General features: G+C 49.2%; 1 protein-coding gene across 4 annotated transcripts; it reads left to right on the plus strand.

Annotated features, from left to right (window-relative positions):
- The first annotated feature begins 3,362 nt into the window (after window positions 1-3,362).
- On the plus strand, window positions 3,363-15,705 carry LOC102560760 (zinc finger protein 629). 4 transcript variants are annotated; one of them, XM_014604372.3, is made up of 6 exons: window positions 3,363-3,551; window positions 6,803-6,966; window positions 10,322-10,548; window positions 10,735-10,831; window positions 12,692-12,805; window positions 13,002-15,705. In XM_014604372.3, exons 3-6 carry the CDS (start codon window positions 10,525-10,527, stop codon window positions 14,258-14,260), a joined length of 1,494 nt encoding a protein of 497 aa, XP_014459858.1. In that variant the 5' UTR covers window positions 3,363-3,551; window positions 6,803-6,966; window positions 10,322-10,524; the 3' UTR covers window positions 14,261-15,705. The 4 variants fall into 4 exon arrangements, with proteins under 4 accessions (XP_014459858.1, XP_014459859.1, XP_019354638.1 ...); XM_014604373.3 differs by having other exon boundaries at window positions 13,005-15,705; XM_019499093.2 differs by having other exon boundaries at window positions 12,692-12,790; window positions 13,005-15,705.
- Window positions 15,706-16,085: the final 380 nt, after the last annotated feature.

A 16,085-nucleotide genomic window follows, 5' to 3' on the forward strand; every position in this document is an offset into this window, starting at 1 on the left:
GATTGTAAAGCTAGAAGGGACCTCAGAAGGTCATCGGGTCCAGCCCCCTGCAACGCCGGAAAGACAGCATAAGGATGGGGTGGCTAGAGCTGCCTGAACAAACAATTGATACAAATCAGAGGCAGATTAAAATTCACTGGGGCCCTGAGTCCGAGTCCTGCTCTGCAGCCATGGGCTCCATCCTGGACTGGCACAGTGGGAGAAGCAGCTGAAGTGGGACATGCTGTTCCTCAGGTCCAGGGCAGGCGCAGCAGTGACCCCAGCCCGCAGGTCCACACTGGAGTCGCTGGTTTCTTTCTGGCTGAGCTGCCCACTCCCTTTCCCCTGTGCCCATCCTCCAGGCATCCAGGGCCTCTGTTTGGCAGGGGCCCCTGAGCCCAGGCCCAGCTGGCCCATGAATTAATCTGCCTACGCTGCAAATATTACTGAGTGGGTAGTTAAGGGAGACCCGAGAGAACCCAGCCATGTGAGCACTGGTGTATCCTTCCTTCAGCCACTGCAAACAGGGATAGAAATGCAGTTAAAGTAGTCAGGCTAGATAGATTCGGAGACTGGGTTTTTCTGGCCCCCAGGGACTTGCTGGTTAACTGGCCCCAAGGGCTTGCCAAGGGCTCTGGATGGGGCGGGGGGCACAGCTTTCTGGGAGGCTGCCTTTGGTTCATTCACTCAGGGAGCCTCCCTCTAATCAGTCACTGTGGAATTTTTAAAATAATTTTTGTTTTACTTTTAGAGATTTTTTTTTTTTTACCATTTTTTGGATTCTTTTATAGCTTTTTGGTAACAGGTTGCTATCACTGGTCTGGCTGATGTTTTCCATCTGTTGTCTCATGTATTCAGAAGAAGAAATCTACAGGAATTTACATTTTTAAATCCATATTTTAAAATTGGGAAGGAATGCCCAGAAACCCAGCAGGGGATATGTTAACCAATCCAGACATACATGGTAACAAAGGGGAAAAAAAGTGGGGGTACATGAGGGTAAAAAAGTTCCTTTTTCTTATTTGCTTTTGCTTTTTGTTTTGCTACTCTGCAAGATTGTGACCCTGCTACATGCAGCTTCTGTTAACTTTCATAGTAGTAAAGGGAAGCATTTTCAAAATCTTAAGGGTGTTGTTCATACAGATTTCAGCACTGTGAAGACTCAGCCTTGCAGTACTACAGAAATGCAAATCATCAGTAATACCCTGCAATTATCGTATAAGACTGCAAACCAACAAACACTTTACCCTGTGCTTAGCTTCACACATGGTGAGCAAACTGAGCATCTCAGTAGCTTCAGCGGGAACACAAGCAGGGCATAAAGTTAGGCACAGGCTGAAGACTCCAGTCAAGCAAAAACATCAGAGGTTTCCAACTGCTTTAGACTCAAGACACCTCTTGGAACGTGCCAGCCCTCAGCTTTTACCCAGGTAGAGCATCACTGACTTAGACCCATGCTTAAGTGGACGTGATACAGGAAAAGTGTAGCACTAGAGCCAGGGGTGTAGGTTGTAGCTGTGTTGGTCTAAGGACATAGGCAGACAAGGTTCCTTGGGTGACTCTGATATCTTTTATTAGACCAACTAATGGTCTAATAAAAGATATCAGAGTCACCCAAGGAACCTTGTCTGCACTAGAGCCAGGTATTTATCAGGTTAAGAGGAAAGGTAAGTAGATAGTAAGGCAGGCAGTGTCAAGGCAACAAGTTAACTAAATTGCCACCAGCTGATCCTGCTGTCCTGTGTTGGCCTGGTTGCCAGTGGCTAAGCTGGCCTCAGTGGCCTGCTTGGTGTGGCTGCCTACTTCTAAGCAGTAGCCCTTTCAGTACCCACCAGGCTACCCAATAAAAGATACTAGGTAGCTCCTTATTTAGTCCTGAGCTTCTTGTGTCCTGTTCCTGGTTTTCTTGGTCCTGCTGGTTTGTTCCCCGCATCCTGCTTCTTAGCTCATCCTGGTTTCTGCCTGTCTGTTCCTGGTTCCAGACTCCAGCCTCGATCCTATATGCCTTCATACAGCCTTGCTGGCTCCTTAACCCCTTGTGCTTCCTGACCCCTGTTCTCTAACAGCCAGCTCCTGGTTTAGTGATGAGATTGCCCGTGACCCAGTCCTATACAGCTATAGCTGCCTGCTCCATAACATCTAGCTAGTGACCGCAGCCAGGTTTCGTGCCCTTGTTTCTTATCCTTCCTTGGCCTTTCATTCTAGACAGGGTGACTGCCTATGTTCTGTTCCTTTATAGACCACAGCCTCCTGACCCACCTGCTCCAGCCCTGATTGTCTACATCTGGGTCATGCCCAGCCAGGTAGATAGAATAACCTTTCCAAAAGATTTTTTAAGAGGGTATATTTTGCTAATGATAAACAGAAACTTATCAGATTCCCTGGACATCAATGGAAGTGATTCTTTCCCACTATTAGGCACTAGTGAGGCGACATCTGGAGTACTGGGTCCAGTTTTGGGCATCCCACTACAGAAAGGATGTAAACAAATTGGACAGAGTTCAGTGGAGAGGGCAACAAACATGGTGAGGGGGCCAGGGCACATGAATTACAAGGAGAAGCTGAGGGAACTGGGCTTATTTAGTCTGGAGAAGAGGAGCCAGAGGGGGAATTTAATAGCAGCCTTCAACTACCTGAAGGGTGCTTACAAAGGATGGAGCTGGGCTATTCCCAGTGACAGAACAAAGTGCAATGGTCTCAAGTTTCAGCAAGGGAAGTTTAGGTTCAAAATTGGGAAAAACTTTCTCATTAGGAGGGTAGTAAAGCATTGAAACAGGTTACCCAGGGAGGTTGTGTAATCTCCATCCTTGGAGGTTTAGAAGACCTAGCTTAGCAAACCCTTGGCTGAGATGATCTAGCTGGGGGTGGTCCTGCTTTGAGCAGGGGTTGGACTAGATGACCTCTGGAGGTCTCTTCCAACCCTAATTTTCTATGATTCTTAAAAAAAAAAATGGATGAAACTATTTCTCATGGAAAAATAGGCCAGGAAGAATGCTCTCACTATGAGGCTAACCGAGCACTGGCAGAGAAGTGATAGACTCTCTATCCATGGAAGTGCCTCAGAGCAGGTTAGACAAACATTTTGAATGTGCCTGAGATGGTTTAGGCAGGGATGATCCTGCCTTGAGCAGGGGTGTGAATAGACATGGCCTCCTCAGGTCCCTTCCAGCCTGACTTTTCTTTGATTTTTCCCCTGTGCTCTTGCTCAGGGGAGGGGAGAAGACTGGCCAGATTCCCTCCTGTGCTGCAGTCGTGTCTCCAGGCGGGTATTTTATGGAAAGGATTTCATGAGCTTTTTCCACTAGAGGGCCCTGGCTCTGGCTGAAGGAGCAGAGGCTGCTCTCTGTCTCTCTCTGCTCAATAGATCCTGGGTTGAGCTTCCTGGGTCACAGCTGCTGCTGCTTCTGTAGTCTGAAAAACCAGGCTGGGAAGCTGCTGCTCCCCCAGTGGGTCTGTGCTGGGGAGAGACCTTCATTACAGCCCCTCCATGCCCAGCCCAGGGGGGACTTTCTCCAGTGGCTGGCACCAGCCCTAGGCTCTGCTGACACCAGCTGCTGAGCTGGAGACTCCAGGTAATGGAGAGAGACCTCGGGGAAGCCCTGGGGCAGGCAGGGCAGGGGCTCTGCACACACCACCCCTCCGCACCCATCTCTGCTCCCCGGGGGTCTGTGGAGCTGCTGCCCTCGCTGGCAAAAGGACTCTCATTCCCTGGGATAGAGCTGGCAGGAGCGGCTCCAGCCACTGGGGTGGTGATGCCCCGGGGATAGGACAATAACAATGGCAGTCCCCAAGCCAGAAGAGGCGGGGGACAGAGGGCATAGGGAGAACGAGATGGAAGGGAGCGGTCAGCGGGGAGGCAGGTGACCATCTCCAGCCCTGCCCAGGCCCCTTCCCTGCGGCACCCTGGGCAGAGTCACTGTCCTGTGACCAAGGTGAGGAGCAGGGAGAGGAAGAGCCAGTCCCTGCCCCTGCCCGGTCCCCAGGGCATGGGCTGTCCTTGGGCCGCAGAAGCATTTTGGACTCTGCCCTTCTCCAGGGTTTGGGTCCCCTGTTCCTGCCAGGGTTGTATGTCTGGGTGGGCTTAGTTGTGGCAGGAGGGCCGGGGCCATACTGTGATGGGGAGCCTACCCTTGCATGAGTGCTGTGTAGTTGGATTCCTGTCTGTGCGGAGGATGAGAGGAGGGGCTTTGTCTGCATGTTGGGTCTTTGTCATTAAGCATCAGCAAAAGTCCCTATTTGAGAAGCAGACTGCAGACAGAGAAAGGCCAGACCCTACCCCAGAGGACAGCAGTCTGCTGGGTTTATGCAGTTGCTCACGCAGATGTCTCCTTGCTCAAATCAAAAGCCCTGCTAAGACATCTGTCTTATGACAGAGCTGCTCAACCTCCAGTCTGTGGGCCGGATGCGGCTTGCAAGGCCATTTCATATGGCCTGTGGGGTTCCCCGTGTCGCCAAAAATGTGGAGGCAGGGAAGAAGCAGCAGCACTGATTGCTGCTCCTCTGCTGCCAAATTTCCAGACCTGTAGAGAGCCCCACAGGCCAGACAACATGACCTCGCATGCTAGATTGCACAGGGGTCACACCACAGCCACAGCACGTGGGGCTGGGCCAGCACACCAGATCACACCCACACACTGACCCTGCGTGCCGTCCCACTGCTGGATCTAGCCCACAGACTAACGTCATGAGCAGGATTCAGCCTGCAGGACTGGAAGGTTGAATACCACTGTCTTACGAGGTCAGAGAAAGTGGAGTCCCAGACATAGAGAGAGGTGTCTTAGTACAGGCTAAAACTCCCCACTGGAGTGAATGGGCAGCCAGGGACATCCTGGATAATGAAGGGTCCCTCTCTGGAGGTGTCTGAGTCCTGCCCAATGAAAAGGATGGGGGCTGCATGATTCTGCAGAGTGAATTATGATTCACCTTTAGGGAAACCCTAACTGTGTGCCTGCTCCCCATGGGATGTAGAGAACTATGGGACTGGACAGTAGGATGCCTTCCTCAGCCTGGTTGCAGAAGCCAGGACGATGCTGGCAGCTTCATGTTAGACACAAGGCATCGGACGGAATTTTTACTTTAAGTACATGGAAAAAAAATCAAGTTCTAGGAGCCTCGGATTAAGCACCCAGAATTAATGGATGCCTTGATTCATTTCTCAGTCCTTACACATCCCACCTGCATAATGAGGATAATATTGCTCAGAAAGGCTTTGTGATTTAAAAAAAAAATCTGTAATGTTTGGGAAGTCGTTAGATCAGCAGTTCACTGTGCGGGCCGGGGGCGAGCCGGGCCCATCTTTGCGCACGCGGGCTGTGGCCAGCAGCCCGGGCACGTGGGGTCGGAGGAGACCGCACGGCGGCAAGGCACGCACGGGCTAGAATTAGTCACAGAGGCGTAATGGTTGATTTAAAGATTATTTACTTACACCCAAGATGGTCGCAGTGTAGGCTGGACAGTTTCCAGGTGCAGCTCCGCTTAAATCCTCGTTGGAGGACTACGACAAATTCGGTTCTTTGGCCCCGGAGTTGTTAAGGCTCTGCGGGTTCGGCAATTTCTTTCCCACGGAGTTGTCGAAGCTCCGTGGGCTCTGTTCGGTTCTCAGGCCTCGGAGTTGTTAAGGCTCCGTGGGTTTGAAAATTGAGTATATAGGAAAGGGATACGTCTAGGATTGCACTCGGCGATGGGGAGAGGCCAGAGGCTGTTTAGACCTCTGTTGCCTGCTTAAGAAATGCGTTGGGTCCGTGAGGATCCGCAGCGCTTAGAGATCTTCATGCTCTTTAGGTGATTTCTCTCCAAGTGATTTCTCTCCTGATGTTCGTGGAGTCCTCCAACTTGGGCGGAAACCACACAAGCTCTTTATACGGCTAACAAGCCAATCGCTAGCCGTTACGTGTGCATATATTAGATTTGGCCAATAATGTGGCACGAACTCTCATACAAATGGTGGGAACTCCTTTGCACCGTGCATCTCTGAGATGCAAAAGAAATGCACCACGCAAAGAAAGCTACAAATTGGCGGGAAATTCCCCGTTGCACCGGAGTTCTCTTCCGCAGCAGAGAACTCCACCGTGCAAGGAAGCTGCAATTTAGCAGGAACATAATTTAGCGTTGCCGAAGCACACACAAACAAAAATTCACAACTTTGGGTTGTGACATTCACAACCTCCTGAAGCTCAAGGCACCCCTCATTAGACTCAGGGCCCCCTTCAGAAATGCTAGCTCTTAATTTTTACTTATTTTTTATTACAGAAAAATACTAGAGCAATTCTTCTGTTGCAAAGAAGTCTAAAAGCGCAGAACATGTCAGTCTCTTTTTGACACTATGGATTCCTATGTGAAATTCCTGGGTTTATCTTGTGAATCATGTTTGTACACTCAACAGTTTTCACACTGCATGTTACACTGCAGCATCCTTGAAAGGATCTGAAGGCACCCCAGGGCTCCCTGGCTCCCTGGTTGAAAATCCCTGCCATAGATGCCATAGTGCAAGTACTCTGGGAGAGCTGAGGAAATCAATCCTTCTCTCAGTGTAGTAGAGTGTGGATGCGTGTAGAGTAGCTCAGGCATGGACTCTCATATCAAAGGAGCCAAAATAGTATGTTGAATAGCTGGTCATTAGCAAGCACTCTCCCCCTATGCACTTGATGATGCAGGGTTTTTGTGCAGATAGCAGCATGGATCAGGTAATTAGGACTGCATCATGACACATACTCAGAGTTTGCAACAGTGACACTAGCATTCACTGACCTGAGTGCTTGATTTTTCCCCCTTAATAATGTTCTTCTAATGTATTGTTTCTATATGTGGTTTCCTTTTTAAACAGGAAATTGAACGAACAGGAATGCCATTGACTGGGTCACCTGCAGGGCTAGGGTCATCAGATCCACTGCGCAGACCTCTGTGTAACTGGTTGCAGTAGAAGGTTGTTATCTCCTGTACAGACCAGTGCTAAAGAAGGGCGAGACATTTATTTTGCTCATGGAGATGGTGAGTCTGAGTAATCCTGGGTTCCAGGCCAGGTCCTGAATGCAGCACACGCCAGGAGGCAGCATGTCCTCTGCTGCTTCTGTCACATTTCAGCAACCCTCCTCAGCCCGTCCCTGTCCTTGTTAATAGATTCATAGATTGTTAGGGGCTGGAAGGGACCTTGTAGATCATCAGGTCCACCGAAGTGACAGTACACTAGAGCAGTTATAAAAATGTTCTGTCTCTTCTCCTTCATAGGATGTGGAGGATGCAGAAGGCACTTGGGGACTGATATGGAGACAGTGGGGTTATTTGGGAAGGGGGACAGACCTCAGTGGCACACAGATGTGGAAGATTATGGGGACTATGCCTGAAGCCCCTACCTCATCCCTCACTGCACATACCTGATCACTTCTGTCCACCCACTTTTCCCTGCACTGCTCTGCCCTTTTCCCAGGGAGCAGAGCATGTGAAGGAAGGAGAGTCTGGTGGGAGAATTATTTAACACAGGGGTGTCAAATATATGGCCTGTCAGCCAGTTCCAGCCCACTAAGCTGGGTCATTTGGGTCTCAGCCTTCATGAGGGGGAACTTTCCTGTGACTGTAACTAAGTGCCTTGATAAGAGCCACAATGCTGGGACCCCAGCAGTACCCTAGGAAGAAGCCCAGCACTGCAGCTTTTTCCCATGCTGACAGTCAAAGACCCTTTGATCCTCTTTCAAACTGGCATTGGAAGGTGGTCCATGAGTCCGATCCAGTGCCAGATGAGTTTGACACCCCTGATTTAACCCACATTGAACTTTGTGATATGAAGCTACTGCAAATAGGGCAGTATTCATGAAAAATTCCCAGCTTTGGGGGAGGTGAGGTGGGGTACACACACGTCCGTGTATGCATGTGTGTATGAAAATGTAAATATTTGACCGTATATGCATAATCAAATGGTTCACCTGTAGGGCTATGTGATTTTGACTATGGGAGGATGAGTTGCTTGATTCAAAACTTTGAACAAAACATTCATTACTTAGGTAAAATCTCCATGCCATCCTCTTCCCACAGTATGATTTCGCTGTTGCAGCTCAAGCAAAATATGAATATTGTTTACATTTCAGGAATAGAGTAGTTAGTGGGCTTGTCATCCTGGAACAACAGCAATGAAAAAGCCTAGCAAATTTAACCATGAATTGCTGTAGTTTAGGGTCATGATGGTCTTTGGTGCAGTGCAAAGACCCTTGGGCCCAAATCCTAGTTCACATTATGCACCTATGTGGCACAGAACTTCATGTTTTGGTACTTAGGTGCTGTGATTGAATAACATCGCCCTGAGCAAAGTAAAGCAGAGGAGGTGGTAGCCCCCACCTATTAGCCCAACAGCCTAGTGGTTAGAGCACTTACTCAGGGAGCAGAAGAACCTTGCTCTCACCGTTAGGGAGGCAGGGAGTTGAATCTGCATTTTCTGCTACCTAGCACAGCATTTTAAGGACCAAGTCACAGGCCAGGCATTACCCAGGGCCCTCTACAACCCTCCTCTTGAAGCTGAGCCACTGCCCAGTGCGTTTAATATTTAGTGGACAAATAGCACCAGAAAAGTGTATCTGCTATTGGAAGCAAGGATCCAAGCTAGAACCCAAAGCTTCTACCCCTCCAGAGCAATTGCACTGAGACACACGACCTCTACTTTACAATTTTCTTCCAGGCCCCATATATCTCCCTCTCTGTTGCCTGGTGGGCCAGTGACTAGGTAATGTCTAATTTCTGTTTGCTAGTTAAAGCACTGTGTTGAGAAGCAGGAGATTCAGGTTCAGCCCCCCTCTGGGTGAGAGGGGCCTAGCACCTGAGTGTCCTGCTCTTTGATCAAGTGCCCTAACCACTAAGCAAGAAGGCTACTATCTTCCTCCTCCAGCATCTAACAGTTGCAAACTGTGATTCTGCACCTAAAAGTTCAGGGCTTACCCAGCAGTCTGCACTAACCTGGGCAGTCCTATTTTGCCACACAGCTGCCCGGCTGGAGCACAGACCTGCTGAGCCTGCTTGGTGTGCAGGTGGATGATTGCTCATTCGGAGCTGAATCACAGATTGCGTGGAAGCTCCAGACCCTGCAGTTCTGCAGTGCGTATACGCCATTTAGGTGCATAAAGCGAAATGGGATTTGACTCTAGAAGACTGCGGTGAAGTTGCTGCCTCCCATACAGCTAAACCATTTGTTCAGAAAGAGAAGTAGGACTCAACTCAAGCTAAGACAACATGACCTAAATATTTCTGATAATAAATGAGTAGCCAAACCCCAGCAAAAGTTCAAGAAACTTGAGTTCCAAAATCAATGAGAGATTGCTGATAGTTACCTCAAAATAGCTGCTAAACCAGCCCACCTAGATCTCACACTATCAGCCAGCACCTAGCTCTGTGACTTTGGGCACGTCCTCAGTCCCTCTTCACCTCTGTTCCTTTTCTGTAAAATGGGAAAAAGAGCTTTGCCCCAGCCCCCAGGAGTCTCATGAGAGAAATGCTGAGATTTTTATGGTGATAGGCGTATAGGTTATGACACTGAATCCAGTCTTCTCTGGCAGCTCAGGGCACCTTTCTGACAAAGCAGCTAGCCTCTGTGCTACCCTATGCCTTTAACCCCACAGCCCTGAGAAGTGGCACTGAGGTGGATCAGTCACATAAGCCATGTGGGATCTTAAGGGTGCTGAGTGAGGCTGGGATCTGTAGGAGTCGTACCTACACCTGGCCACGTCTACATGAGACGCTGACTGCGCAGTTCCTTGTTAGTACTATGCAGTAGTGTTGCATGGCACGAAGCATGATGCAACACTGCTGCACAGTAGTAACAAGCTACTGGACAGTAGTAATGAGCTACTGCATAGTTAGAGTCACCAAAAAGTCACATGGTGATGCAACAGTGCAGTAATTCCAGTTACTGCACAGTCTTTTAGTACTTGTGTATGCAAGTACTAAACAACTGTATGGTAACAACTGCGCAGTCAGCGTCTCATATAGATGTGGCCCCCTGAGCAATTTTCCAAAGGCTTAAAATTCGGTCAAATTTTGGTAGACTTTCATAGGGCTGGTGAAAAGCACATGCTGACATAAAGACCGTCCTGGCCACATTTCAAATCCCTACTCTGGAAGTTTGAATATGGGCAATCGGAGCCTGCTTCACACAGATGACTGAGCTACTTCGACTGACCTTTTACAGAGCAAGTCAGGCTGCAGCAGGCATCCAGTACAGACATTTCCAAGCCAAATGGATAAAATTTGGGAAAGTTGTGTGCAGCTGCAAACAGGATGTTACCAAGGAGAGTGTCAGGGCATCTTACAAGTGAGCAGTGCTGCCAACTGTGTCTACAATTGAAAAATTTGCTGTTCTCTACAGATGTGTGCAGCATGCGTGGATGACCAAATGTTGATTGCTGTGTGAGGTTTGTTGCTACTGCCAAGGGGAAAACCCTGGGACAAGACTGGCATTGAAATGGATCGGAGACCCTCCTGAAGCCTCCCTCATTGCCATTCACACCCTAAGAGAAACTTCCACACTGCCTCAGATTGTCCCATCCTCTGGCAGGACGAGGAAGGGAAATGGCTGCAGAGGAGCCAGCTCAGGTAGGGGTGTATCAAGGAGCTCCTGGGGTGATGAGTTGGGCATAGGAGAGGAACCAGTAATACCTTTAATGGGAGGTGGGGATGGGCATAACCTGTTGATAGGTTATAATAGAGGTCAACCTGCCTGAGCTGCAGTGCTAGTGACTGGGGCAGCAGGCACTAAAGGGGAGACACTTGCTGTTTCAGGGGCCAGTGACCTTTGAGGAGATGCCTGCATATTTCAGTGAGGGGCAGTGGGATCTGCTGAACCCCAGTCAGAGAGCCTTCTGCAGGGACGTCATAGGTAAGGGTTTTTGTTGTCGTGATTAGAACCTGTTGGGTCCCTAGAGCATCCCAAGGCAAGCTTTGCTTCTTGGGTTTCCCAGTCCCTGAGGTTTCATGGGGATCAACCCCAGATAGTGTCTGTGGGAGACAGTCCCTTGCTCACCTGTCCTGTGGGAATAGAGATTTGGAGTTACAGCAGTGGTTGGAGCTGGGAAAATAATGTTGGATGAAAGGTTGACACCAAAAAAATGTGGATTTGCAAAAATCAAAGCGCTTTTGTAAGATCTGCCCATTCTAATGAAATGCTTGGTGAGAAAAAGTCAAGATATTTAATTTTGATGTTTTGTTAAGTCTTTTATATGACATGATTTTATGTATTAAAAATATTGGTCTTTAGAATATTTTTATCAGCTGAAAAATGTATGTGTGCATATTACACACACACACAAACACACACACACATTTAGATAGAACATAAGCAGCGGCATACTGTGTCAGATTAATGGTCCATCTAGCCCACTATTCTGTCTCCAACAGTGGCAGAAGCGGATGTGATAGAAAGAGAGCATTGAACTGGATATATCTAGAGTATTCTACACACACACATATATATGTGTATATATATGTACATAGACATGTACATAGACATATATATACACACACATACACATACATATACATACATATACACTTATATATACACACATATATACATATATGTGCATATCTATGTATAACATATACATATATGTGCATATACCTTTTAAAGTACATTTAATATTTTAATGGAAAAGTCAAAGCAAAATGAATCCAAAGTTTAGACTCAGAACAACACATGCTGATGTTATTACAATAAAACTGTCCAGTGGTGCCAGGTTGGAGGTTTTCAGAACTTTCAAGCTGTGGAAAACTAAAAAGCGTCAGCTTTTCATTGTGGTGCCTTTTCCCACAGCACCAAGTCTGATTCTCCACTTGCACTGACATGACTCGCTCCTCACCTCTGCTGCACGCCTGTCATATGTGTGCATGTTCTCTCTGTTACACATACACAGGGGTGTATGTGCACACACACTCAGGGTGCAGCCAGAAGTAACAACTGAAAGATCTCCACATGAAACAATGAGTACATAGGTACACCTATGAAATGTTTCCCAGCTAAAAGGTTTCAAATGCTGCAACCTGCTCTGCAGGGGTACTAGAGCAGGCTGTAACAACCCATGGCTGCTCTCTGCTCCCTGCTGCCCCTTCCCTGGCAGGGATGATAAGTAGAGGAGTGCAGGGGGAGACCCCAGCCAAGAAGTAAAGGGAGTGGGGGGAACAAGGATTCCTGGCCCTTGCTGCTGGTGCAAGGAGCCTGCAGAGCTCTAGCAAAGGAAGCCACAGGGGGTCAGCCCAGCTCCGGGTCCAGTTGTGGCCTAGGTCCCAGTGGGGGCTAGCAGTGCCTCTGAACCCAGAACAGGACCAGGCACATCATGTAAAGCAGTGCAGTTTTGAAGCATTTCAACCACGTTTAGAACATTTCAAAGGGCTTGTGCATGCGGACATCTGGTCCTTTGCAATGTTTTAATCTGTCCACACCATCAGAGTTATTCCTCCCTTCCTGTTACTGCCTTAGATATGCAGAGGGCTTCAGGTTTGAGAAGTTTAGTAAGAGACAAGAGGCTTAACCTCAGGCTGTTTCTGTAGCAGCAAATCCTCAATAGCAGCTAATCCTTTTATACAGGGCCACAGCTCTTTCTCAGCAGACATCTGACCATCCCAGGTGTCCTCAACCTCCCAGCATATAGATGGGTGACAATTCATGGATCTTTCTTTTTAATAAATATTACCTGGGTGCATCTCCAACCCTGATCTCATTGGTTTTCTCTTCTCTGAGCAGGATTTCCAGTTCCCAAACCCAGTGTGGTCTCTTGGATGGAAAAACAGAAAGAACCATGGGCCCCAGATCTCCTGGGCTCTGAGCAAAAGGAGCTACTAGGTGAGGTGTGCACAGGTGAGCAAGAATTGGCTAAATTAACTTGGAAACTGTTAGCAAGAAAGAAGAGTTTGCAGCTTGGGAACTGGCCCCTGATACTTCCATCTCCACACTGGTTGTTTTGGTTTCTTCCTTCCTTTCCCCATTCCCCTCTCTGAGGTTCTCTCCCCCCAGCACAGGGAATGACACCTGTCTGGATCTTCCTCTGTCCCAGCAGATGACAGGACCATGAGTGAGAGCGAAGAGGAGAGTCCCCAGCAGGAAGATTGTGAGCCCATGGAGCCAGATGGGAAAGTGTCAAGAGGCAGCAAAGGGGATGTCTCCCGGGGCCCTGAGCAAAGAAACCCTCCAGCACAAGGGCGGAGTGAACGTGGCCTCCGGGCAAAGGGCTGCAACTCCCTCAAAGGCATTGGCCTCTCGCCACGGAGTGAAGCTGGGGAGCGCCCCTACCGGTGCGAGGACTGTGGGAAGAGCTTCAGCAGCAGCTCAGCCCTCATTATTCACCGACGCATCCACACGGGGGAGAAGCCCTACAAATGCCCAGAGTGTGGGAACAGTTTCAACCAGAACTCAGCCCTCATTGCCCACCGGCGCATCCACACAGGGGAGAAGCCATACGCCTGCCCTGACTGTGGAAAGAGCTTCAGCCATGGCTCCACACTCATCAAGCACCAACGCATCCACACAGGGGAGAAGCCCTACACCTGCGAGGAGTGCGGGAAGAGCTTCAGCATCCGCTCCACCCATGTCCGGCACCAAAAGACACACACAGGCGAGAAGCCCTACGTGTGTGGGGAGTGTGGGAAGAGCTTCAGTGACAGCTCCTACTTCGTCCAGCACCAGCGCGTGCACATGGGCGACATGCCTTTCACCTGCCGGGACTGTGGGAAGAACTTCATCTGGAGCTCGGCCTTGGTGCGGCACCGGCGCATCCACACGGGGGAGAAGCCATACCGCTGCCCTGACTGTGGGAAGAGCTTCAGCGAGAACTCCACCCTTATGCGGCATCAGCGGATCCACACAGGTGAGAAGCACTACAAATGCACCCAGTGTGGCAAGAGTTTCAATGACAGCTCCTCCCTCATGCGGCACCAGCGCATCCACACTGGTGAGCGCCCCTACCAGTGCCCCGACTGTGGCAAGAGCTTTGTGGACAGCTCCACCCTCATCTGCCACCAACGCACCCACACAGGTGAGCGCCCCTACACGTGCCCCGACTGCGGCAAGAGCTTCACCGAGAGCTCCACCCTCATCACTCACCACCGTGTCCACACAGGAGAGAAGCCCTACACCTGTCCTGACTGTGGGAAGAGCTTCAGCCAAAGCTCCAACCTTGTTACTCACCAGCGCATCCACACAGGCGAGCGCCCCTATTCTTGTGCTGACTGTGGCAAGAGCTTCTACCGCAGCTCAGACCTGATCCGGCATCATCGCACCCACACTGGGGAGAAGCGCCACAAGTGTCCTGCCTAGAGCCTACCCAGCTTCTGTGGGGAGATGACTGGGGACCAGGCTCCAAGGATAGGCATCACCAAAACTACCACAGACAACTATATGCACAAGGCCTTTACCCAGAACATCTGCAATGAATGGCACAGGAGCTTCTCACACAAGGCTGGGGGTTCACAGCTCACCTCCCTCCATCTAGGTCAATAGCTTGTGCCAGCTTCTCAATGCCTAGAGTAACGTTCCCTCCCAAGAGCAATTGCCTTCAGGACCCTTCCAACAGCCTGGACCGATGGGTTTGCCTTTGATGCCTCCTTACACTGACTACATTGGGTTTATTTTTCTCGTCAGACATGGAATCAACTCAGGAATCATTGTGGCATCATATTTTTTCCCACCCTCACCCACATAAACGAGGTTTTTCCAAGCCAAGATTGTGACAAATAATAATTTTAGCATATTTTTTAACAAGAGCCTTTGTCACTGTGACCAGCAAAGAGAGACAGACAGACTACAAGGACAAATGACAGTTTTGTTTGTTGACGTGTAAAGTTTTGTGTGCAAGTCTCTGGGCAAGGGGAACATTAGGCCTGAACCCTTTTCCCAAATAGCATTTAGGAGAGAGCCCTTAGGAGAGGAAACCTGAACCCTTTTCCCCGGTAAATCTTTGCATGCCAGAGGGTCTGAGCAGAGAAAGCTTTCAAGGTCAAGAGGCTCCTGTAGATGTTGCACCTCAGCATTAAGAGAGATGCTGTAATGTCCCCATTGTACCCACTGCCCCTTCTCTTTCAAGATAGTGTCTTAGATCCAGGTGGCCCTAGCCAATGGGAGCCAGTCCTGTTTCCAGGCTGAGGTGACCTGGACAAGAGAACCTGGGCTTACTTCAAGGTTGGGGGAGGAGGAAGGAGTGGGAACCGAGAGAGGAAGCATCCCAGCCAGCTTTCCAGGCCAGATGTTCAAAGGATTAGCACTCACACCTAAGGGCAGGTTTGCTGAATATACCTCAGTGCAGTCTTCTTAGCTTAGATGCTGAGCAGCGTTGACTATCTGGCCACCTCTTGGGATGATCATGTTGTAGCTGAGCTCTGAGAGAACTTTGCCCCTGGCTGCTGCTGTCTGATGCTTCCAGGAGGCCGTACCTACTTTGCAGCTAAGATTTCCAGTGCTGCCCTAGCGGGGTCTGAGCACCCAGAGCCCTGTGCTTGGTATATGGTGTCCAGATCCCATGAGGCAGCACTAAAAGTCTCCTCCTGGGAGTCTTGAGAGAACTCTTTTATGCCCTAATGTACCTTCTGCTTCTTTAAGAAGAGCAAAACAAGGGAATTTTCATTGTGCATGGGCAGGTGAGTTGTGGGGAGTCTTATTAATGTAGAAGGGAGGATGTTCCAGGTAGTAGCAAGTTTTAGAAAAAATAAATCCCAGGATTGTTACAGTTTTTTAAAACACTATGTAATAAATTGTCTGTAAATGCCTTCAGGCTCAGGTCACATGTGTGAAGTACATTGTGCCTACACCACTGGTTTCTGTTTATAAAGTCTTTAAAATGGTAATACTAGCCAGGCTTCACCATTTCACCCTCTAGGACCTCAGGACAAAGTGATCCCCAGGCTCCTGCTTTATTTGCAGTTAAACTCACTGTAGCCAGTTTAGCTCTCAGGTGGCTGCAGGGTAAGGGAAAACCGGAAGGTAATTTCAGAGCAATTTTGCCTTTCTCCACTTCAAGCTGCACTGAATTCAGCAGTGTATCTTTGGGGAAAGAGACCCATTTTCCTAGCATGTGGGCAGAAGGGGGCAGAGTCATTACACTTTCAGTCTTTTCTGGGTTGTGCCCCTTCTACACCTTTAGAACATG

This window comes from Alligator mississippiensis, chromosome 11, assembly GCF_030867095.1.
Source record: "Alligator mississippiensis isolate rAllMis1 chromosome 11, rAllMis1, whole genome shotgun sequence".
Taxonomy (NCBI): Eukaryota; Metazoa; Chordata; order Crocodylia; family Alligatoridae; genus Alligator; species Alligator mississippiensis.

What these genes read in the sequence shown, in the direction of transcription:
- LOC102560760 (XM_014604372.3), top strand. Translation starts at nt 10,525, where the DNA reads ATGGCTGCAGAGGAGCCAGCTCAG. An exon ending in CTGCAGAGGAGCCAGCTCAG is followed by an intron (nt 10,549 to 10,734) that starts GTAGGGGTGTAT and finishes TTGCTGTTTCAG; the next exon opens with GGGCCAGTGACCTTTGAGGA. An exon ending in ACTAGGTGAGGTGTGCACAG is followed by an intron (nt 12,806 to 13,001) that starts GTGAGCAAGAAT and finishes CCTCTGTCCCAG; the next exon opens with CAGATGACAGGACCATGAGT.